Here is a 25,927-nt window from a genome sequence, read left to right as displayed (position 1 = left end):
GGTATTTGTTTTTCTCTTTCTGACTTATTTGTTTAGTATGATAATCTCTAGGTCCCTCCATGTTGCTGCAAATGGCTTTATTTCATTCTTTTTAATGGCTGAGTAGTATTCCATTGTATATATGTACCACATCTTCTTTATAGATTTCACTGTCAGTGGACACTTAGGTTTTTCCATGTCTTGGCTATTGTAAATAATGCTGCTATGAACATAGGGGTGTGTGTATCTTTTCAAATTATAGTTTTGTCTTGGTATAGACCCAGGAGTGGGATTGCTGGATCATATGGAAACTCTCTTTTTAGTTTTTTAAGGAACCTCCATACTGTTCTCCATAGTGGCTGTATCAATTTACATCCCCACCAACAGTGTAGGAGGGTTCCCTTTTCTCCACACCCTCTCCAGCATTTGTTATTTGTAGACTTTCTAATATTTGCCATTCTGACTGGTGTGAGGTGGTACCTCATTGTAGTTTTGATTTGCATTTCTCTAATAGTTAGCAATGTTGAGCATCTTTTCATGTGCCTATTGGCCATCTGCATTTCTTCTTTGAAGAAATGTCCATTTAGGTCTTCTGTCCAGTTTTTGCTTGGGTTGTTTGTTTTTTTGTTATTGAGTTGTGTGAGCTGTTAGTATACACCCTTGTTGGTTGCATCATTTACAAATATTTTCTCCCAGTCCATAGGTTGAGTAGTTGTAATTTCTTGCATTCCTAGTATACTTAAATCAGAGTGCAACAGTTTTCTTTTAAATGAACTAAATTTTCCAAAAAGCTTTCTTTATTATTGCTACACCACCCATGTAACAGCCACCTAAAGGAAACATTGATTAATCGGGACCGTGAGATAAGCAGCCTCCGGCGCCAGCTTGATGCAGCTCACAAGGAACTTGATGAAGTAGAAAGATCTAAAGAAATGTCTTTTAAGGAGAACAGAAGATTACAGGATGATCTGGCTACAGTGGCAAGAGAAAACCAGGTATGAGCACAATGCATAAACTTTGATAGTTTTAGAGTATACAGTTATACAATATATTCATTGTTTGCTAAATTTTGAAGCTCTAAATATGCTTTCTAAATTTTAATTATATAAATATCAACAACAAAAAAATAATTCTTTAAGGAGAATAGTGTTTATAAGGCTATTTTAAAATGTGGTTTAGAATACTGCGGTATATTACAGAGTGTCTAATGGGTACAACTGTAGTCCCCTCACCATTGTGGGCTTTGTTGCAAGGAATCCTGAAGCTGGGAGCATGGTGTTCTCTATGGCAGAAATCGGTGTTACCCTACTGGGTGAGGACCTCAGCATCACTCCCAGGGCAAAGTTGCTGTGTTTTAAAGTATTTACTTCCAGTGGCTTAGAGATATGCCTGTAAGTTAATTAATTAATATTTTAGAATGGCAAATACTAAAAGGTATTGGATTTGTTTGTGCTGGTTTATTAAAGGATTACACCAAGAAAACCAATGATTTTCTTATTTTAAATATTTTATTTTTTAAAATTATTCATTATAGAGCATATTGCTGATATATAAATTTTTTTAAATGTCAGCCCCTGAGCGTAGCTAGCCCTTAGTTTAAATACCAGATATGTGGTCACATATATTGTGGGAGATATATGGTAATATCTGCTTAAAAAGACAAGATCAGTCAAGAAAAACATGTGAAAATAACAGTCAGGAACAGTTTTCCTTTTTTCCTACTCTCACTTATTCCCCAAATTCAGAAAGAGCTATTTGAACATAAATAGAACTCATTAGGTGCTACATTCATTTTTAGATTTGTCTTCAATTTTCTGATTTATAGCAAATTTCACTGGAATTAGAAGCAGCAGTGCAAGAAAAAGAAGAAATGAAGAGTAGAGTTCATAATTACATAACTGAAGTGTCACGATGGGAGACCTTAATGGCTGCTAAGGTGAAAAAACATTGTTTAGGTTGGATTTAAGACTGATTTTTTTTTTTAACTTTTTCATGTTTCTTTATGCTCTCTCCTCTATTAGATATTAACATATGAAAGTGGAGATATTGCCTACTGTCTTTGTATATTTTCATACAGATCTTACTTAGTATAGTGTCTGCACAGATAGCTTATGCTTCCTAAATTAAAACAAAAATCCCAATGTGTGTATATGTTATGACATGGGTATTCCAGTGAGTGATGATGACTAATTTAGAAACAATTTAATTGTGGTTAAACCAGGAAAGAGAAAATCAAGATTTGTTAGATAGATTTCAGATGCTTCATGACCGTGCTGAAGACTGGGAGGTCAAAGCCCATCAAGCTGAGGGAGAAAGCAGCTCAGTTCGACTGGAACTTCTTTCTATTGACACAGAGAGGAGACACCTTCGAGAAAGAGTGGAGCTACTAGAAAAAGAAATTCAGGAGGTAATATATTCATTTGTCTTGCACAGACAGAATTTAGTAAAACAGAAAACATTCAAAGGCACTTTATTGAAGTGAGGTTTAAGCATTGGTAAAAATCAAGTTCAATAGTAATCTGTCATTAATTCTGATAATTTGCTTAGGAGAGCCCCATTACTTTTATATTGTAAGTAAAATATACATAATATCGAATTTACCATTTTAACCATTTTTAAGTATACAGTGGCAATTAGTACATGCATATTGTTGTGCAACTATCACCACCATCCTTCTCCAGAACTTTTTCATCTTCCCCAGTTAAAACTCTGTACCGGGCTTCCCTGGTGGCGCAATGGTTGAGACTCTGCCTGCTGATGCAGGGGACACGGGTTCGTGCCCCGGTCTGGGAGGATCCCACACGCCGCGGAGCGGCTGGGCCCGTGAGCCATGGCCGCTGAGCCTGCGCGTCCGGAGCCTGTGCTCCGCAACGGGAGAGGCCACGACAGTGAGAGGCCCACATACCACAAAAAACAAAAACAAAAACAAAAACTCTGTACCCATTAAATACTAATTAGCTCCCCATTCTCCCCTCCCCCACCCACTGACAACCACCATTCTACTTTCTCTCTCTATGAATTTGACTACTCCATGTCCCTCTTATAAGTGGAGTCATACAATATTTGTCTTTTTGTGACTGAATTATTTTACTTAGGCCTAAGGTTCACTTAAATCTCAAGGTTCACCCATGTTGTAGCATGTGTCAGAATTTCATTCCTTTTTAAGGCTGAATAATATCCCATTGTATGCATATACCACATTCTAAACATTCATCTGTCAATGAACATTTGGTTTGTTTCCATCTTTGGCTATTGAAAATAATGCTGCTATGAACATGGATGTACAGTATCTATTCGAGTCTTTATTTTCAGTTCTTTGGGATATACCCAGACATGGAATTACTGGATCATATTGTAATTTTATGTTTAATTTTCTGAATAACCACCATACAGTTTTTCACAGGGGCTGCACCATTTTACATTCCCACCTGCAATGTTAGGCTTCCAGTTTCTCCACATCTTCACCAACACTTGTTATTTTCTGGGGTTTTTTGTTTTGTTTTTTTGTTTTAATAATGGCCATCCCAATGGGAGTGAAGTGGTATTTCATTTTGGTTTTGACTTGTATTTTCTTAATGATTAGTGATGTTGAGCATATTTTGTGTATTTATTGGCCATTTGTATATTTTCTTTGGAGAAATATCTATTCAAATCCTTTGCCTAGCTTTTAATCAGGTTGTTTTCTGTTGTTGTTGAGTTGTAGGAATTGGTTGTATATTCTGGATTTCAATCCCTTATTAGATATGTGATTTGTGAATATTTTCTCCCATCTCATGGCTTACCTTGTCACTCAGTTTTATCCTTTGATGCACAAGAGTTTTAAATTTTGATGAAGTCCAATTTATCTATTTTTTTCTTCTTGCCTGTTTTTTTGGTGTCATATCTAAGAAATCATTGCTAAATCCAACATAATGAAGCTTTTCCCCTGTTTTTTCTATGCATTTTATAGTTTTAGCTCTTATGTTGAGGTCTTTGATCCATTTTGAGTTAATTTTTATGCATGATATAAGGTAAGGTCCCAACTTCATTCTTTTGCATGTGGATTTAAATAAGCTTTTGTCATAAAGACAGTCTAATAAAAGTCTCTTAATAAAATTTTGAGTTTAGTTAAAATATAGGGACCCTAAATAAGTTAGATTGATAAGGAACAGTTGGCTATTAGTTCTACTTTTGTTTTGTTTTGTTGGTATAGTATTATAGTCGGTCTTTATTTTTTAGAAGGAAGTATTGATTATCTGTAGTGCGTAGAATTATGCACCCCTCCCCCCCCAAAATATATTTAGGTCCTAGCTCCCAGTACCCGTGAATGTGACCTTATTTGGAAATAGCATCTTTGCAGATTTAATCAAGTTAAAATGAGGTGGGCTTCCCTGGTGGCACAGTGGTTGAGAATCCGCCTGCCAGTGCAGGGGACACGGGTTCAAGCCCTGGTCTGGGAAGATCCCACATGCCGCAGAGCAACTAAGCCCGTGCACACAACTACTGAGCCTGCACTCTAGAGCCCACGAGCCACAACTACTGAAGCCCGTGCACCTAGAGCCCCTGCTCCGCAACAAGAGAAGCCACCGCAACGAGAAGCCTGTGCACCGTAACGAAGAGTAGCCCCCGCTCACCGCAACTGGAGAAAAGCCCACGCACAGCAATGAAGACCCAATGCAGCCAAAAATAAATAAATAAATAAATATTTTTAAAAAGGTTAAAATGAGGTGACACTGGGTAGGATGGACCCTAATCTGATAACTGGTGTCCTTGTAAAATAAGGGAGATTCAGACACAGAAGACACAGAGGAGAATGCCATATGAGGATAGAGGCAGAGATTGAAATGATGTGTCTACCAAGGCAAGTAACCCCAAGGATTGCCAGCAATCACTTGAGCTGGCACAGAGGTGTGGAAAAGATTCTCGCTCAGAACCTCCAGATGGAACCGATCCTGCTGACATCTGGATTTCAGACTTGTGGTCTCCAGAACTGAGAGGGAATACATTTCTGTTATTTAAGCTATCTAGTTTCTTGTAATTGGTTATGGCAGCGTTAAGAAACTAGTACAGATTTTGATACCAGGAAGTGGGATGCTTTTGTAACAAATCTTAAAAGGGTCTTTGGAATTGGGTACAGGCTGGAAGAGTAATGGGTACAGGCTGGAAGAGTTTTGTAATGGGTACAGGCTGGAAGAGTTTTGAGGTGCCTGACAGAAAAGTCTAGACTACCTTGAAAAGTTTGTAGGTGGAAAAATGGACATTAAAGGCAATTCTGGTGAGAACTCAGAAAAAAGAGGAAAGCTATAGAGAAAACTTCTGTTATTTACAAAATACATAAATCATCATGAATGGAATTTGTCCAGAAATAAGAATGTTTCTTCTAGTGAGGTCTCAGATGGAATTGAGGAACATGTTATTGGACACTGGAGAAAAGGTAATTCTTATTATAAAATGGCAGAGGACTTGGCTGAATTATGGTATACTCTTAGGAAAGTAGAACTTACAAGTTATGAACTTGGATATTTAGCAGAGGAAATTTCCAAGCAGAGTATGAAAGGTGCAACCTGATTTCTCCTTGCTGCTTGTGGTAAGATGTGAAGGAAAGAGATAGATTGAAGAAGGAATTGCTAAGCAAAAAAAGAGCTGGGACTTGATGATTTGGAAAAGTCTTAGCCTACCCAGATAGCGTGTTCTGGAGGCAGGGCTGAGAGTGTGGCTAGGCAAAGAGAGTAGGTGAGTGACTCATAGACCCAACCAATCACCTCAGCAGAAACACTGCCAGCTTGGGCTGAAAGGTCCAGAAACAGGATACAAGGAAAGAAGGCTAAACTTCTTGGATCCTACTAGCAGAAAACAGGTCACTAGAGTTATGAACATATGTTCTCCTTCAAGAAAAGGGAAGAATGAAGGTGGCTCAGAGATCAGCAGGGCTGCCAAGGGCAGCTCAAAACCTGGTGGACCTGCTACACTACCATAGACCCAGGGGACTGGGCTATTTCTTCCTTGCCAGAAAGCAGCGCCACTGCCACCGTGAGCCAAGAGATGGGGCTGTACCTGAGGGCTGAGAAGGTGGGGCTGCCCTAGCAGGTCCAGAGGACAGAGTATCAAGACACAGATAATTATTTTTAGGCCTTGAAATCTAGTGGAATTTGCCCTACTTGGCTGCAAGCTTACTTTGGACTAGTAACTCCTTTATTCCTTCTATTTTCTCCCTTTCAGAATGGGACCATTTTATACCTTTTCCACCATTTTATTTCAGAGGGAGGTAACTTGTTTTCTAGTAGCACAGGTGTGTGGAAGGAGAGGAATTTTGCCCCAGGAAGGACCATACCCAGAGTCTTACCCATTCTGATTTAGATAAGATTTTGGACTTAGAGTTGATGCTAGAATGTTGGGATAGAATGAATGTATTTTGCACATGGGAAGGACATGAATTTGGGGGAGCCAGAGAGTTGATAGAATTATGCCCCCCCCAAAATATATTGAAATGCTAACCACCAGAACCTGTGAATGTGACCTTTTTGGAAATAGGACCTTTGCAGGTGTAATCAATTTAAGATGAGGTCATACTGGACTAGGGCAGGCCATAACCCAATGTTTGGTATCCTTATGAGATAAGAGAAATCTGGACACAGAAGACAGAAGGAGAATGTCAAGTGAAGATGAAGGCAGAGATTGGAGTTATGTGTCTACAAGGCAAGGAACACCAAGGATTGCCAGCAATCACCAGAAATTTGGAGAGAGGCGTGGAACAGATTCTCCCTCAGAACCGCCAGAAGAAGCCAACTCTGCCAGCATCTAAGTTTCAGACTTGTAACCTCCAGAACTGTGAGGGAATAAATTTCTGTTGTCTTAAGCCACCCAGCAATTTGCAGTAATTTGTTACAGCAGTCCTAGGAAACGAATACACTATTTCTGTAAGTTTTTCTGTTAAGAGTATAATAACTAAAAGAATGTTTTTCAACCTTCAGAATAGTTCTCAGGAGAAACTATTCTTTAGTTCTTTTGTTCTTTGTCATTGTTCATGTTCTTATGTGGTATATAAAATTGACTTACATATTTATATTTCTTTGGGGGAATTTTGATTAATTAATTCATTAATATTTGGAATATCCAAGTACTTTTCTACAATTGTTGAAATTTATTAAATCTTCAAAGCAGTGTATTAGATTTTTAATGTTGATTCATTTTAGTAAAGCTTGTTTAATAATTTAATTTTCAAATGTGGAATTCTTCCTAAATTCTAGAAGTAGATTTTATATCTGTTTGTATTTATCACTCATATTTTAAATTGTGAAAAATTTTAAATGTGCATTACTTGGGACTTCCCTGGTGGCGCAGTGGTTAAGAATCTGCCTTGCCAGTGCAGGGGACATGGGTTCGAGTCCTGGTCCTGGAAGATCCCACATGCCACGGAGCAATGAAGCCCGTGCACCACAACTACTGAGCCTGAGCGCTAGAGCCATGAGCCACAACTACTGAAGCCTGCGCGCTGCAACTACTGAAGCCCGCACGCCTAGAGCCCGTGCTCTGCAACAAGAGAAGCCACCGCAATGAGAAGCCCGTGCACCGCAACGAAGAGTAGCCCCCGCTCACGACAACTAGAGAAAGCCTGTGTGCAGCAACGAAGACCCAACGCAACCAAAAATTAATTAATTAATTAATCCTTTTTTTTAAATGCATATTACTTTAGGAAAGAAGTGTTTATCAGTATTTCAAATTTTGCTCGTTATTTCAGTTATTAAAATCTTATAAAGTTGTATACTATTATTAGGTTGAATTAAACTTAAATATGAGTTTAGGTATATAGTTTTAAAGCAAACTCCTTTTTGAAATTCAGAATTTAAAGGCAATTGAGGAGTGATAAGTATATATGTTACTTTAAAAAGCATTATTATAACAAAGAGAGTTTATAAAGGAAAAATTTACTATGACTTAAAAGATCTCTCATGTTCACAACCCTAAAGCAGTAATTTTCATCTTTGCATCTTCCAAATATATACATGAGGTACTTAGTTACCATGATTAATAATTAAACACAGTTTATTTTTTTAAGCATTAAATAGGCCATCTTTAAATAGCAGACAACTTCCTGAGAGTATCTTAAAATTGAAAAATTTTTTAAATTGCAAAAATTGGCTTTTATAGTTATATAAAGTGACATTGTAGCTACACAGATTCAAACCTTTAATATTACTGGGTTACTTTAACTTTGTACCTGTTTTCTTATTTTCAGCACATAAATGCACATCATGCTTATGAATCTCAGATCTCATCCATGGCAAAAGCCATATCTAGATTAGAAGAAGAGCTGAGACACCAAGAAGATGAGAAAGCAGCAGTATTAAATGATATGTCATCTCTTAGAGAACTTTGCATTAAGCTTGATTCGGGCAAAGATATTATAACCCAGCAATTGAATTCCAAACACCTTGAATTTGAGAGGGTAAGAACTTAAAAGATAATATTGTAGCATATTGTTTTTTTATATATAAATTTATTTATTTTATTTATTTATTTTTGGCTGTATTGGGTCTTCATTGCTGCACACGGGCTTTCTCTAGTTGCGGCGAGCGGGGGCTACTCTTCGTTGTGGTGCGTGGGCTTCTCATTGCGGTGGCTTCTCTTGTTGCAGAGCACGGGCTCTAGGCGCATTGGCTTCAGTAGCTGTGGCATGTGGGCTTCAGTAGTTGTGGCTCACGGGCTCTAGAGCGCAGGCTCAGTAGTCGTGGCGCATGGGCTTAGTTGCTCCGCGGCATGTGGGATCTTCCTGGACCAGGGCTCCAACCCGTGTCCCCTACATTGGCAGGCAGATTCTTAACCACTGCACCACCAGGAAGTCCCAGTAGCATATTGTTTTATTCAGCCCTACTCTAATTTGATTACTACATTCTTTGTCAAGGTTTCTTTGGCAAGCATGATGATAAAATTAGGTGCTGTTTTGAAGCAGATGGGTATTTAGGAGAATATAATTCTTCTAATTATAGAACAGGAACATATCTCAATACATTCTTTCTCTGCTTAAAAGTAAGACATATATGAAGAATTGAGCAGTTCATTCCTTTCTAAGTGGAATATTTTTCCTGATAAAAATCTTACTTAATTTTAAAAGTCGAGTTAACTGGAACATCCCATTCCCAAACTGAAGCATTACTTTAAACAACCCAGTGTGTGTTTTTAAACATGGGTGTTTCCAGTTTTCACTCATTTAGTAGTAACTTTATTTTCAGGTACTGAGAAGCTTCAAGACTGGTTTGACTATGTAATCAGAATATACATATTTAATAAACCAGAAGGGCCTCCTTACTGATAGGGTGGCCACATTTTAGGATTTTATGTTAATTACCCTCTCTTGACAAGATAACATGAAAGAAAACTATTTGAGGGTTGGGGTAGGTCTTTGCTAAAAATAGCAAAGATTATTTTGAAAATAAGATGTTATTCTTATATGTGAAAAGTACTACAGAATCTTTAATCAGTACCCAAAATGAAGCAACTGATGTGTGTATAGCTCTGCAGATAATTTTTCAGAGTAAGTCTAAAATTATACTGAAGTAATCTTGTTTTGTTTTTCTTGTAGGTTGCAGTGGAATTAGAAAATGTAAAATCAGAATCAGAGCTGTTAAAAAAACAACTGTCAAGTGAGAGACATACGATTAAAAACCTTGAATCATTGTTGGCTACAAATAGAGATAAAGAATTTCATTCCCATTTAACCTCCCACGAGAAGGATACAGAAATTCAGCTACTTAAAGAGAAGTTAACCCTTTCAGAAAGCAAATTGTAAGCGTCATGAATTAACTTATGTGAGGAAAATAGCTTGTCACAAATAATTTTTCAATATGAATAATTTTTTATAGATTTGTAGCATAAAACAAATGATAGAAAAATAGTGGAGGAACCAAAAAAATTTTTTTCGAAGTGTTGGGGGACTGGGGGATGGGAGTGCAAAGCAAAGTATTTTGATTACATGGCTGCTGCTTTGGGAAACTCAGGGGGTTTAGCTCAGAAGAGACATCGTGTTTGGGGGTGTAATTTGTATATGTTCTCCACAGAGGTGGTACCCGTGGAAGTGAACGAGTGGACTTTAGAAAAATACCTAAATTTGAGGAATGAAGAGAGAAGTCAGCGAAGGGGAGAGCATTTCAGAATGGGGAGAGTTGGCTGTGTTTCATGCTGTGGATTAGGAAAAAGACTTTGAAAAGGCCATGAAATTTGACCTTCATAAGGATATTGATTACCTTTTAGGAGATTGATAATGGAGAAGTTTGGATATCTTTTTGGAAGAAGGGAGGAAACACAGAGTAGATAGTATGAGTGGAATAATTAACTTTTAAAAGGAATTAGAAATATATCTCTTTCTGAGGTAGGAGTCAAGAAAGAGCCAATAAATATACTTTACTTTTTGATGTTACAATTCATGTCTTCTCACGTTTGTATCTCCAGCATTGCTGCAGTGCCTAGCACATACTAGAAGCCCAGTAAATGTTCGTTAAATAAATGAGATGAATGAAAAAGAAAACTTTGTGATAGAAGCTCCAGACGTTTATGGAATTATTGTTGAAAAGTCTTCTCTTTTTTTCATCCTTATGTGTCACTTCCATTTGTATTTATTAATAACAAAAACAAAACTCCATAGCGCTTTATGCTATAAAACAGAGTATTTATTATCTATTTGATTTTCTAAATTTGTTTTTAAGAAATAGTCAGAGCCGGGAAAACACTATGCTTCGGGCTAAAATGGCACAATTACAAACAGATCTTGATGTTCTGAAAAGGCAGAGTTCAACTGAAAGATATGAACGGTAAGAATATATTTTTAGCGTTGAACAGCGTTTTTATTTATTCCCTATTCTATTCCAAAAGGATTTAATATGGCTTACAAATAGCAAACTTTTCTTAGCATTACTATGTAAAATAAATTTCTTTGGTAATTCTTCCTAAAAAGGCAACAAGTGTTGTAGAAGATAATATCCCCACAATAAAGTAGCAAATATTGTATAAATGTTTGCTGTAGCATTCCTCAGGGCAAAATTAGGGCATTATTTCAAAGGATATAGTTAGGGAATCAGCAAGCTAGTAAGGATTCTACAAGAGCCCAAAACATTATGGTCCAATAGGAAATTCCAAATTCAAATCATCGTAAAAACGATGATGCTGATGATCTTAAGGGAACTTAACAAATATATGCCAGATACTATGTATGTATCTGATTAATCCTATTAACTATCTATTATTGCGCCTATATTATTATTAGAAACTAAGGTCACGCAAATAGTAAATAGCAGAGCCAAGACTAAAATCCAAACAGGTTTGTCTAATTTTAAAGCCTGTGCTCTTAATCTTTTCAATATATTCCCTACAGCTTAGGAATTTTCATAGTCACTTATATTTCAGTTCATTTGCTTTATTATGTTGAAAATTTTAATCTCCAAGTGTACAATCAGGAATGAGACCTGCTTTAACAGTTAAAATCCAAGTCTAATTTGTGAATCAATTTGTCAATTTACTTTTCTTCCATTATTCTTTCCTACTGTATTAATACCATAGGCATCAGCATTCCTAAGATTTCATTCTCAAATAGTGGTCAGATTGCTTATTTAGGTCAGTATTTTGAGTTCTCTAATCTTATTCTTAACCATTTGCTTCAAAACTTTTAAGTGATGTGCAATTTGGATTATAGATGGAATTTTCTAGGAAATCAATATTTGTGATTTCAAAGAGAAATGAAGCCTGAGGTTGCATCAGTGTCATGAAAGCAGTGTTATTAATTTCTTGTAATTTAGAAGATCTATTTTCTGAATGTACTAAACTGTATATGTGTAATGATTTTCATTTATTAATGACAACTGAAATTCTCTTCAATTCAAGGGTCCTAAACCAAGCTCTCTGTTGCCTAGGGTTATAGACTCCCTTAATTCTTCTCCTTTTTCCTTGCCCCTAGTCCCCAAAGAAACCTTGACCCACGTGACCATGTCTTTCCTTCTCTTTACCATGCAACTAGATCATGCATTTTTAAAGAGGCAATATTGTCACTGCAGGGAACAATATGAATTCTTGGGGAAGAGGGAATGGCAAAGAAACCTTAGGTACTACAGTGATTTATGGCCCTCCGAAGGGCCACAGTATATTAAGTGTATCTATGTATTAAAATCTGATGTATTAAAATTGACGGAGGGAGAATAATTTGGGGAGGGGCATCTAAAAAAGTTTTTTTAGGGGGATTATAATGAAAAAAGTCTGTGAAATACCCATCTAGGTAGAAATCCTAGGTACTGAAGAGCTCAAGTCAGAAAGTCTGGGCCAGGGACTGTGAATAGCCCACAGTAGAGGTGGCAACACAGTCATCATGCTTTGTGGGGCAGACCCAGACATAACAAAAAGATTATTTTACTTCTAACATTTGGGCATTTGAGACAGGAAGAAGGAAGAGGACTAGATTTATGTGCAAGAAGAGGTGAGAAAGGTAGGGGCAGAGAGGGGAACCAACCAACTTTGAAAATCTATATTCAGAGGGGCTTTGAACAATCTCTTAAAGTACATATTCCTTTAATTGACATCTTTTATCCTCAACTTAGAAATGATATAAAGACATAGGATTTATTTATTTGTTTGCTTGTTTGTTTATGGCTGCGTTGGGTCTTTGTAGCTGCGTGGGCTTTCTCTAGTTGTGGTGGCGAGCAGGGGCTACTCTTCATTGAGGTGTGCAGGCTTCTCAATGTGGTGGCTTCTCTTGTTGCAGAGCATGGGCTCTAGGCGCGTGGGCTTCAGTAGTTGTGGCACGTGGGCTCAGTAGTTGTAGCTCACGGGCTCTAGAACGCTGGCCCAGTAGTTGTGGCACACAGGCTTAGTTGCTCCGCGGCATGTGGGATCATCCTGGACTAGGGCTCAAACCTGTGTCCCCTGCATTGGCAGGTGGATTCTTAACCACTGTGCCACCTGGGAAGTCCCTACAAAGGATTTAAATTTAGTAGAAGTACTAATTAATCAATTGAGTAGAAATTACTTAACTAATAACAATAACAGGACCTTTTATTTGTTTACCACTTTTTGGTATAATCTCTTATCTTGTCTTTGTTGACAGAGAACGAGCAATCCAAGAGATGCGTCGGCACGGTCTTCGCACACCACCCCTTAGTTCTACTCTGAAGTCTCCTTTACATTCTCCTGAACATGGAAACTGATTATCAGAAAGGTATGTATGTAACACCAAGTACAAGCAAAACTTATCTCTGGTTATAAAAATTACAAGAGTTGTTTACTGTGTGGGGGGAGAGGAGATTGCCTATAAAGGTGGTAGGGAACTTTCAGAGGTAATGGAATGTGCTGTATCATGGTGGTGATGGTTACATGGCTGTATACAATTGTAAAAATTCTTTGAACTGAACGTTTACAGTCCATGTATTTTATTGTACATAAATTGTACCTTAATTAAAAAAGAGAAGACATCTGGGGACTTCCCTGGTGGTCCAGTGGTAAAGAATCTGCCTTCCAATGCAGGGGACGTGGGTTTGATCCCTGATCGGGGAACTAAGATCCCACATGCAGTGGGGCAACTAAGCCCATGCACCGCAACTACTGAGCTCACGCGCCTCAGTGAGAGCCTGGGTGCCACAAACTACAGAGCCCACGTGCTCTGGAGCCCGCACACTGCAACTAGAGAGAGGAAACTCACGCACCACAACTAGAGAGAAGCCCACGCACTGCTACAACTAGAGAGAAAACCACGCCACCACTAGAGAGAAGCCCATGCGCCACTACAACTAGAGAGAGAAAACCCACGCACCACAACTAGAGAGAAGCCCATGCACTGCAAGGAAGAGCCTGCACGCCGCAACGAAAGATCCCGCATGCCTCAATGAAGATCCCACACGCCGCAACTAAGACCCAATGCAGATTAAAAAAAAGAGGGAGAGAGAGAAGACATCCACAACAAAAATTAAATGACAATATGAGATATCAAAGGGTAATATTTGATGAAGTGCCAAACTCAAGGTACAAATAACAGATAGTGAAAGTATGAACAAAGACATAGAAAATATTATTTAATATTGAAAGCTAGATATTTTAAGATAAATTATTACATACATACAGAAAAGTACTATATCATAAGATATACAACTCAATGAATTTTTACAAACTGAACACACCTATGCAACCTGTACCTGGATCAAGAAACAAAACATGACCTCTCTTGGGTGTCCTTCTGGTCATAAGCCTTACTCTAAAAGTAACTGTCTCGGTTATTAAAAGCATAGATTTCTTTTGTCTGTTTCTGGACATTTTATAAATGAAATCATATATTTCTGGCTTTTTTCTCAATAGTACCTTTGTGACATTCATCCATACTGCTGTGTACCTTTAGATGGTTCAGTCTTGTTGCTGTATAGTATTCCATTATGTGAACATACCACAGTCCATTTACTCATTCTGTTTTTGTTGGGCATTTGATAATTTCCAGTTTGGGCTACTACAGATAGAATTACGGTGAACATTCTAGTACCTTATGTTGGCGAACAGATGTGTGCGTTTCTTTTGGGTATACACTTAGCCGTGAGATTGTCAGGTCACTGGACATGCATGTGTTTGAGCTTGAGTAGTTATGGTAAGTCAGTTTTCCAGAGTGATTGTAAAGAGCTAGGACACATTTGGCTGAGGAAGGGTCAAAGTGATGTGCTCATTCATTGGAGATGGGAGTGAATGGGCAAGAAGCATGTCAGACCCAGGGTTTGAAAAGTAGATGACTGAAAAATGCAGGCTTATTGACAGAAATAGTAAAGTCAGTCCTTTTAAAAATTATTCATTTTTTGGCCTCTCTCAATAGAATTTTATAGGAGATAATTAAGCATTTCCTTGGTGACTTCAGAATCCTCATAAGAGTATTAGCTATGTTCTATTCTTTAATATACTGATGCCCCAGGGTTTATTGGTATTTGTAGGGCCTATGTTTAAATGATTCCTGATTGCTGTGCTTTTGCTTTTGTGTTTGTTTATTTGATTAAAATATTTGTTTTCCTCTTTCATTTTGAGGACCACTTCCTAGTGCTGGCAGCAGTCACTTTGTCCTCACAACTTCTAAGCTGCCGCATTAATTTGAATGCGATTAGATGGAGGTTCTGCTTCTCATTATAAAGCCTCTTGGCAGTTGTGACACAAGCATTTTTTTCATGCTTGATTCACAGCTGCATTTTAGATCAAGGGTTGGTAAACTAGGCCCCTATAGGCCAAATCCACACCACTGCCTGTTTTTGTAAATTAAGCTTCATTAAGCCACACCCATTTGTTTACATATTGTCTCAAACTGCTTTTCTGCAGTGGCAGAATTAGGTAGTTGTGACAGTGACCCTGTGGCCCACAAATCTGAAATATTTATTTACTAACTGGCCTTTCACCTCACATAGCCCCTAGAAAACTTATCTGTATACTCGTGAGATAATAAGAGTGAAAAAGCAAGTAATTCCTTAGTTTATGAAAAGAGGCTTGACTCCCAGGGATCCCCAAACTATACTTTAAGAACCACTGATCTAGAACATAGTGCTTTCCAGCAATCTCTAAAGCTGTAATGAATTAGAAAACTTTTTAAAATTATGATAAAATATATATAACATGAACTTTGCCTACTTTTTTTAAAAGATTTTTTTGATGTGGACCATTTTTAAAGTCTTTATTGAATTTGTTACAATATTGCTTCTGTTTTATGTTTTGTTTTGGTTTTTTTCTGGCCAGGAGGCATGTGGGATCTTATTTCCCTGACCAGGGATGGAACCCACATCCCCTGCATTGGAAGGCGAAGCCTTAACCACTGGACCACCAGGGAAGTCCCTGAACTTTGCCTTCTTAACTATTTTGTAAAGTGTACCACTCAGTGGCATTAAATTCACAATGTTGTTCAACCATCACCACTATTTCCAGAATTTTTTATCACCCAAACAGAAACTCTGTATCTATTAAGCAATAACTCTCTAGTCCCCTGTCTTCACTTCCCTGCCCCCGATAACCTCTAATCTACTTTCTATCTCTATAAATTAGCCTACTCTAGATTTTCATATAAGTGAATTTATACAATATTTGTCTTTTTGCATCTAGCTTATTTCATTTAGAATAATGTCTTCAGGGTTCATCTTTGTTGTAGCATGTATCAGAACTTCATTCCTTTTCATCCCTGAATGATATTCCTTTGTGTTTATACCACATTTTGTTCTTTTGCTCATCAGTTGATGGACACCTGGGTTGTTTTCATCCTTAGCTATTGTGAATAATGCTGCTGTGAACATTGGTGTACAAGTATCTGTTTTAGTCTGTTTTAATGTCTTTTGGGAGTACCTAGAGTTGCTGGGTCATAAGGTAATTCTATGTTTAACTTTTTGAATACCTGCCAAAGTTTTTCCACATGACTGTACCATTTTACATTCTCACCAGCAGTCTAAGAGTTCCAGTTTTCCAATCCTTGTCAACACTTGTTATTTTCCATTTTTTTATTATAGCCATTCTAGTAGATGTAGATTAGAAAATGTCTACAACCATTAACAAATTCCCAGAGTACCCTAATGATGTTGTTAATTGGTAACACATTTCCATTCATATTTTCTAACGTTGTCACCAAAACTAATTTTAAGGGATTTCCCCATAAGTACCCAGAAATGAATATGAAATATTCGTATCAAGCCATATTTACAGTGTCTCTAATAGTTAACATATATAATCCAGTTTTGCTTTTACTGTTTTGATTATTGCATCTAAAAAATGCTCACTGAGAAAACATAAAATACAAAAGTATAAAGAAGATAACCAAAATCACTTCTTTTTACATTTTTTTTTATTGGAGTAAAATATACATAAGGTCAAATTTATCATTTTAACCATTTTTAAGTGTACATTTCTCTGGCAGTTAGTACATTCACACTCTTGTGCAAAAATCGTCTCCACCATCAATCTCCAGAACTTTTTCATCTTCCCCAGCTAAAACTCTGTACCCATTAAACACTAACTCCCCATTCTTCCCTTCCCCTAACCTCTGGCAATCACCATGACAATTTATCTCTATGAATTTGACTATTCTTTGTACCTTAAGTAAGTGGAATCATGCAGTATTTGTGTTTTTGTGACTGACTTATTTCACTTACTATAATGTTTTCAAGTTTTATCCATGAGGGAGGGAGTATGTGTCAGAATTCCCTTCCTTTTTGAGGCTGAATATTATTCCATTCTATGTATATAGCACATTTTGTTTATCCATTCATCACTTGAGTTGCTTCCACCTTTTGGCTATTGTAAAAATGCTGCTGTGAACATGGATGTACAAATCAAAATCACTTTTAATCCTACAGCCCAGAGAAAATAGCAATTAGCCATTTGGTACACTCCCTTCTTTTTTTTTTTTAAAAAAAAAGGGTTATTATTATTATTTTTAAACTTTATTTATTTATTTATTTTGGCCATGACATGCGGCATGCGGAATCTTTGCAAGATCTTAGTTCCCCGACAAGGGGTCAAATCCGTGACCCCTGCATTGGGAGGGGAGCACAGGGTCTTAACCACTGGACCACCAGGGAAGCGCCTACTCCTTTCTTATGTTTAATTTGTAATAAATATACACACAAGCATAGACATATATGTATAATTCTAATAGAAATCATACTCAAAGTAGTTTTTATCAGTTTTTTGTTTTGTTCTGTTCTGTGGGGTTTTCCCCTTAATATAGTTGCATGCATTCTTATCATTAAAAGCATTTTCAAAAATGCCATTTTAAAATAGTGATTTAACAGTTGGTCACATGGATATTCCATGAATTATTTAATCATTCTCCTCTTATGGAACATATATCGATAGTTTGTTTCCAACTTTTTTTTCTTATAAACAATGTTTTACATCAGTATTTGACAACCTGTCTGATAATTTCTTAAGTATTGTCTTCCTCGGTATAGAAAAAAATAATTACTTTCTCAGTGTTTCCATTGTGTGATTTTTTTATATTTTAATGTCTGTGTTTTTTAATTGGGAGGGTGGTTAGATAGCACATAAGGTCAAAATACTTGGAAAAATATTTGACTATCCCTAACATGCTATTTTAAGACTCAGACAACATAATTTACAGTACTTGTTTGTAATTTTATGAAACCTATACATCATAGTATCCCTTCTTTTGAGCGATTTTTCTCAATTAGCATTCTTTGTTACCCCATTCTTTTCACTGTGTATCATCCTTTTAGTACTCATATACTTTGAAGTGCTTTTGTATAATAGTTTAAAGGGAATATCTTTTTGAAATATAGAACAATACTTCTTGACTATTAACTATAATTTGATTGTGGGCAAAGGTTTTATTAGAGATTATAATTTCAGTTAAAACATTACTGAATTGCAGTTTTTTGTGAAAGTACTGAGTAATTTTATCATTTTTTTCTTAATCCACATTTCCCCTCCCCCCTTTTTCAGAATGATGGCTTTCATGAGTTGGCTATATGGATTTTTTAAAAGGACAAACAGTAATGAAATATTTGAAGCATTTGTTCCTGAAAATTATGAACATTTAAACAAATTCTACCTCTGTCAACTTCTATTTAAATCAGTGAATATTTATGTTAAAATTTGGTTTAAAAGAGATATATCTATGTGTATATTTTCATATATATGACAGAACAGAATATATATGAATAGTACTAATGTTATGTCTGTATTTTTATTATTCCTGACTTAAATTACTTCTCAAAGTGTGTTTATACTGTGAATTAATATGATGTATTATTCACATTGTGCTTTAATAATCTTTTTCTTAATGAGCCATGATATATGTATATAAATATTCTAGTTTCCATGCCTGTGTTTATAACCCATATCGTTAATACATTCACAAGGGATGATCAACTTTGATGCTATGCTGTCATGTTTAACTTTTTTCTTCTAAATGTAAAATTAATTATGTACCAATATGCTGTCTATCACTGAGGGGACCATATTCAGGTCTATTCTTACAATAGCAAAGGTCTTGATAAAATAATGGTTACCATATATAATTTGTTATTGCCAACTAGAAGAACTGTGATAGAAAAGATACATTCATATATTATATACAATATTATACTATTTTGGCTACCACATGGACTCTTCACATAATATAAACGCTATCAAAATTAAACTAAAAGCTGTATTTAGAATTTTGTAAAACGATAGAACAGAAATTTGGGATTTTTTCAGTAAATAAAATTTCTCACTGTACTAATCTAAAATTTTGAATACAAAAGTATCAATATATGGGGTAAATACAGTAAAACATTTTGTTAAAATTCCATTATACATTCAATAATATCCAGTTTTTTTTGTTTTTGTTTTGTTTTTTTTTTTGCGGTACGCGGGCCTCTCACTGTTGTGGCCTCTCCCGTTGCGGAGCACAGGCTCCGGATGCGCAGGCTCAGAGGCCATGGCTCACGGGCGCAGCCGCTCCACGGCATGTGAGATCTTCCTGGACCAGGGCACGAACCCGTGTCCCCTGCATCGGTACGCGGACTCTCAACCACTGTGCCACCAGGGAAGCCCCAATATCCAGTTTTTTGCTTCTAAACCTGTGTGTTGTAATTTATCAGTCTTCTAGAATAGTATGTAAACACTGACCTGTTGTGGCATATTAGATAGAAAACAGCTTTTTACAGTGAATTTTCAAAGTTGTAATTTTAAAGGATTTAGATATATACAGATATTAATTAAAGAACAAAAGTACAAAATAGATTGTCATACAAAAACTAATCGTGTTTAAGTCATACACATTTGAAGAAAATCCTGTTCTTAATAGATTTCATTATGATCGAAAAAGAAGAACTTAAAAACTAGCATTGGAAAATGGAAGACCAATTATTTATGATACATTTTATTTCCTCCTGTGGTTTAATAAAGTGGAGTTTGTGTGTGAGTGTTTATGTGTACCTGGGGGTGGGCAGTACTCTTTTTCTAAAACTAATATTCCTTATATGTTCTCATTATGCCCTTTGCAGTAATTAAGTGTGTATTTGGTGTGATGTGGCTTACTTTTTCACCATCTATGTAATTTTATGTATTCTGTCTCCTGTGTGTGAATTCATGTATTACAGCAAAATACAATAGAAATGGGACTATTTACAATGTTATATGGAAAATCTTTTAATAAATATATGTAAATAAAATTTAGAAATTTGTCCCCACCTTTTCCCCAAAGCAACAGCAAGGCATATTTTGTTACATATTTTATTTTTAATGTTTCTATAATTAAAAAATGTAGTTTGCCATAATTGTTATTTTCATAACCATGATACAATTTTTTAAAGTAGTTTTATCTTGAAATACTGAATGTTCTGACCTTTTTTTTTTTTTTTTTTTTTTTGCGGTACGCAGGCCTCTCACTGCTGTGGCCTCTCCCGTTGCAGAGCACAGGCTCCGGATGCACAGGCTCAGCAGCCATGGCTCGCGGGCCCAGCCGCTCCGCGGCATGTGGGACCCTCCCGGACCGGGGCACGAACCCGCGTCCCCTGCATCGGCAGGCGAACTCTCAACAACTGCACCACCAGGGAAGCCCCCTGACCTTTTATAGATGTTTTTAATTTGTTTTAAATAATTTTAAATTATAGAGCTTGACATAGATTTTCCAATAAACTTTCCAGTCAATTTATTTTCTATTTCTTACAAATAATTTTGTATAATGGTAGAAATATTCTTAATTCTAAAGTTTAGTATAATTTATTCAAATCAAATTTTATCATAGTGGGATATGGAGAAGTCTCTGAACTCACATTCCAGGCACTTTCTTTTTTTTTTCTTTTTAACATCTTTATTGGAGTATAATTGCTTTACAATGTTGTGTTTGTTTCTGCTGAATAACAAAGTGAATCAGCTAAACGTGTACATATTCCCTCCCTCTTGCATCTCCCTCCCACCCTCCCTATCCCACCCCTCTGGGTGGTCATAAACCACGGAGCTGATCTCCCGGTGCTATGCGGCTGCTTCCCACTAGCTATCTGTTTTACATTTGGTAGTGTATATATGTCAGTGCCACTCTCTCACTTCATCCCAGCTTACCCTTTCCCCTCCCCATGTCCTCAAGTCCATTCTCTATATCTGCATCTTTATTCCTGTCCTGCCCCTAGGTTCATCAGAACCATTTCTTTTTTTCAGATTCCATATATATGTGTTAGCATAACGGTATTTGTTTTTTTCTTTCTGACTTACTTCACTCTGTATGAGAGACCCTAGGTCCATCCACCTCAATACAGATAACTCAATTTCGTTTCTTTTTATGGCTGAGTAATATTCCATTGTATATATGTGCCACGTCTTCTTTATCCATTCATCTGTCAATGGATACTTAGGTTGCTTCCATGTCCTGGCTATTGTAAATAGAGCTGCAATGAACATTGTGGTACATGACTCCTTTTGAATTATGGTTTTCTCAGGGTATATGCTGAGTAGTGGGATTGTTGGGTCGTATGGTAGTTCTATTTTTAGTTTTTTAAGGAACCTCCATACTGTTCTCCATAGTGGCTATATCAATTTACATTCCCACCAACAGTGCAAGAGGGTTCCCTTTTCTCCACACCCTCTCCAGCATTTATTGTTTGTAGATTTTTTGATGATGGCCAACTGGCACAAAAACAGAAATACAGATCAATGGAACAGGATAGGAAGCCCCAGAGATAAACCCACACACATATGGTGACCTTATCTTTGATAAAGGAGGCAAGAATATACAATGGAGAAAAGACAGCCTCTTCAATAAGTGGTTCTGGGAAAACTGGACAGCTACATGTAAAAGAATGAAATTAGAACACTCCCTAACACCATATACAAAAATAAACTAAAAATGGATTAAAGACCCAAATGTAAGGCCAGACACTATCAAACTCTTAGAGGAAATCATAGGCAGAACACTCTGTGAGATAAATCACAGCAAGATCCTTTTTGACCCACCTCCTAGAGAAATGGAAATAAAAACAAAAATAGACAAATGGGACCTAATGAAACTTAAAAGCTTTTGCACAGCAAAGGAAACCATAAACAAGATGAAAAGACAACCCTCAGGATGGGAGAAAATATTTGCAAGCGAAGCAACTGACAAAGGATTGATCTCTAAAATTTACAAGCAGTTCATGCAGCTCAACATCAGAAAAACAAATAACCCAATCCAAAAATGGGCAGAAGACCTAAATAGACATTTCTCCAAAGAAGATATACAGATTGCCAACAAACACATGAAAGGTTGCTCAACATCACTAATCGTTAGAGAAATGCAAGTGAAGACTACAGTGAGGTATCACCTCACACCAGTCAGAATGGCCATCATCAAAAAATACCTCCCATTTTTAATCTCCCACTTTAAAACCCTCTCGAACCATACCATTCCATTTTTCATACTCTTTATAGCAAAAGTTCCTTGAAAGGAGTTATCCATACTCACTTCACGCCACCTTTCCTTCTTGAACTATTCTAATCACAATTTATTCCCATTACTCCAGTCAAACCATTCTTATCAAGGCACGCACAACCCCCATGTGTTCTTTATTTTCACTATTACCTTTTTCAAACCTAATATTTCCACTTAGTGCTTTTTTGTTATGTTTTGTTGTTTGATACTGCTCCTATTTTTCTTTGAGGAAGGATTAGATATAGATATAGCTTTAAAATAGTGCATTTGAAGATAAGATTGAGGACTTCTTCCAGAAGGTATCAGAAAAAGAGGTCGAAAATGTAAAAGAAAAGATGAGCATCATAGAGGATATGTGTAGGAGTGCCAACATCCAGGTAATAATGAGCCTTAGAAATGAGACATATTAGAAAGGAGTGTAGAAAATAGTTTAAGAAATAATGGAGATAAATGTCCCCAAATTAAGGATACTTTAATAAAGTCTGAGGTCTTTATTAAAAGGGCTCAGAGAAAGCCAAGTAGGAGAGAAGGAAAAACCCACATTTAGACACAATATTGAAGACAGGAGAGAAATTATAAAAGCTTCAGAGAGAAAACAGGTCACCTAAAAAGGAACAAGGATCAGATTTACATCTGTTATGGACTGAATGTGTCTCCCAAAATTGCTATGTGGAAACCCTATTTTCTAATGTGATGATATTAGGAGGTGGGGCCTTTGGGAGGTAATTAGGTCATGAGGGTGGAGCCCTTATGAATGGGATTAGTACCCTTGTAAAAGGAATCCCAAAAAGCTCTCACCCTCTCTGCTGTATGAGGGTACAATAATAAGTCAGCAGTCTATAACCCAGAAAAGGGCTCTCACCAGAACCTGACCATGCTGGCACCCTTATCTCGGACTTCTAGCCTCCAAAACCATGAGAAATAAATTGTTATTGTTTACCAATCTATGGTAAATTATTATAGCAATTCCAACAGACTGAGACAACATCAACCTTCTTACACTGGAAACAAGAGCAACATAGTATTTTTAGAATATTGAAAGAAATGAATTTTGAACCTATTTTATAACTATGTTGTCATTCAAATCTGAAGGTGTAATAAAAATGTTCTTAGGCATACAGAGTCTCAGAATGTCAAGTGAAGATCAACACTGAAAAAACTTGAAGGAAGTAATCAGAGAAGTAGGTATAGAAGATGCTGCAAGAGATGTGATAATTAAAGATAATCAAATAGCTTGGTAAAGCATATTAATAAAAAGAAGAGGAGGGACAAAAAAAAGAAAATATATCTATAAAAATTAAGACCAAAAATTTTAGAATCTGGATAATACCAACATGCTAGATAGTGGGGAGGAGGACAGAAAGAGAAGAAAGGCACATGAGAAGACGTAAAATACCTGTCAGGAGAACCTACAAATCTCGATATTTCAGAAATCAACAAGGAGGGGTAACACAAACAGGTGTCTTAAGAGCAACTATCAAAATGATATAACAGTAAACACATAGAACTTTATTCTTACCAGGCACTTTCTCAAGAGTTTTACATATATTAATTAAGTTAATTCCCACAACAACCATATTCTCCTTTATTCTCATTTTACAGATGAAAGCACAGGCAAGACTTGCCCATGACCACTTAACTAATAATGACGAAGTCATTTTGGGATGCTTTCAAAAGTAATTTAATATTTAAACCAGCAGAAGAACACTTGACCTCTTCAGTGGAAAGCAGGAAAAGAGAAAAAAAATCAAAACAAAAAAAACCACAAATAAATGAAATTGAAGTACAGTAGATGGAAAATATGAAACAAAATGGCAGAAATAAATCCTTATGCAAGAGTAACCCCAATAAATTGTAAATTGATGGATAAAATCCATTAATAAACAGAATCAGGGGCTTCCCTGGTGATGCAGTGGTTAAGAGTCCACCTGCCAGTGCAGGGGACACGTGTTCGATCCCTGGTCCGGGAAGGTGCCACATGCTGCGGAGCAACTAAGCCCATGAGCCACAGCTACTGAGCCTGTGCTCTAGAGCCTGCGAGCCACAACTACTGAGCCCACGCACCACAACTACTGAAGCCTGCACACCTAGAACCTGTGCTCCACAGCAAGAGAAGCCACCACAATGAGAAGCCAATGCACTGCAACGAAGAGCAGCCCCTGCCCACAGCAACTAGAGAAAGCCCACGCATGGCAACAAAGACCCAATGCAGCCAAAAATAATTAATTTAAAAAAATCAGATTAGATTTAAAAGACAGGGGACTTCCCTGGTGGCACACTGGTTAAGAATCCACCTGCCAATGCAGGAGACATTCGTTCGAGCCCTGGCCCAGTAAGATCCCACATGCCGTGTAGCAGCTAAGCCTGTGTGCCACAACTACTGAGCCTGCACTCTAGAGCCCACGAGCCACAACTACTGAGCCTGTGTGCCACAACTACTGAAGCCCGTGTGCCTAGAGCCTGTGCTCCGCAACAAGAAAAGACACTGCAATGAGAAGCCTGCACACTGCAACGAATAGTAGCCCCCACTCACCACAACTAGAGAAAGCCCACGTGCAGCAACGAAGACCTAACACAGCCAAAAATAAATATAAAAAAATAAATAAATTTATTTTTAAAAAAGACTATGTGAGTTACAAGAGAGATATGCTTTTAAAAATTTGAAAACAGAAGGAAAGAAAAAGATTCACCAGGCAAATGGGAACCAAAAGAAAGCTGGAGTACTAACCTCATTATCTAAAAAGATAGAATCTTAGGGTGGAAAAAAAGTGTGATATAGTGGTGAACAACAAGAAGAATAACAAGTGCAATAGAACAAGAAGATATAGCCAACATAAACATATGGCTATATATGTACATACATGTATAAAACTCCACACCCTATAAACTGAGAATACATATTTTTCAAGCGTATCTCTTACATTTGAAAAAATAGACCATATAGTAGCCCTTAAAGGAAGCCTCAGATTCAAAAGAATTAAATGATATAAATCATTTCTCTGACCATAATGCATAAAATTAGAAAATAATTTTTCAAAAGGATAGAAAAAACTTCAATATGTTTGGAAACTAAAAATGTCTTTCTAAATTACTCTTTGATAAAGATGAAAATCATAAAGAAAGTAAAATAATTTAGACTGATAATCAAGTAATAAACTACTAAAATCAAAATTATGGGACACAGCTAAAGATGAGTGATTAGAGGAAAACCTGTAATTTTAAATATGTTAATCAGGAAATAAAACTGTTCACAAATGAGCAAGCATTTAAATCAAGAGATTGGAAAAAAGTAGCAGTAACCCCTGCTCCTCCCCTGCCAAAAATAACAGAAATAATAAAGGACAGAAAACAATGAGTTGGAGAACAATAATATCAACCACAAAAATTGAGATTTACAAAATTAAGAGCTGGATCTATAAAAGGACTGATTAATGAACTTTATTTGAAACAAGACAAATATATAGTCAAAACACAGGGCGGGTAATAACTACAAATATTTTAGATATTAAGAAAATAAAAGTATGAAGAGTGAACATATGCCAATATATGAAATGGATAAATGCAGTGAAAACTAAAATGCTGAAA

At 36.7% G+C, this 25,927-nt stretch overlaps 1 protein-coding gene across 8 annotated transcripts in view; it reads left to right on the top strand.

Moving 5' to 3' along the window:
- CEP135 (centrosomal protein 135) overlaps positions 1–25,927 on the top strand; it is an 86,940-nt gene that overhangs the window by 56,796 nt on the left and 4,217 nt on the right. For 2 of the 8 annotated variants that reach the window (XM_081224030.1, XM_081224036.1), the window contains exons 19-26: positions 806–974; positions 1,805–1,915; positions 2,201–2,386; positions 8,195–8,404; positions 9,539–9,741; positions 10,659–10,763; positions 13,043–13,153; positions 20,320–20,593. In XM_081224030.1, the coding sequence (XP_081080156.1) occupies positions 806–974; positions 1,805–1,915; positions 2,201–2,386; positions 8,195–8,404; positions 9,539–9,741; positions 10,659–10,763; positions 13,043–13,142 (1,084 nt within the window). In that variant the 3' untranslated portion in view covers positions 13,143–13,153; positions 20,320–20,593. Of the gene's footprint in view, positions 1–805; positions 975–1,804; positions 1,916–2,200; positions 2,387–8,194; positions 8,405–9,538; positions 9,742–10,658; positions 10,764–13,042; positions 13,154–13,458; positions 13,479–15,684; positions 15,947–18,393; positions 18,470–20,319; positions 20,594–23,944; positions 24,492–25,927 lie in introns of those variants that run through there. The other 6 variants (XM_081224033.1, XM_081224031.1, XM_081224034.1 and 3 more) reach the window with 6 other exon arrangements.

This window comes from Mesoplodon bidens, assembly GCF_964165515.1.
Source record: "Mesoplodon bidens genome assembly, chromosome: 1".
Lineage (NCBI taxonomy): Eukaryota > Metazoa > Chordata > Mammalia > Artiodactyla > Ziphiidae > Mesoplodon > Mesoplodon bidens.
The sequence above is the reverse complement of the archived record's forward strand: the minus strand, read 5'-3'. Positions and strand labels throughout refer to the sequence as shown.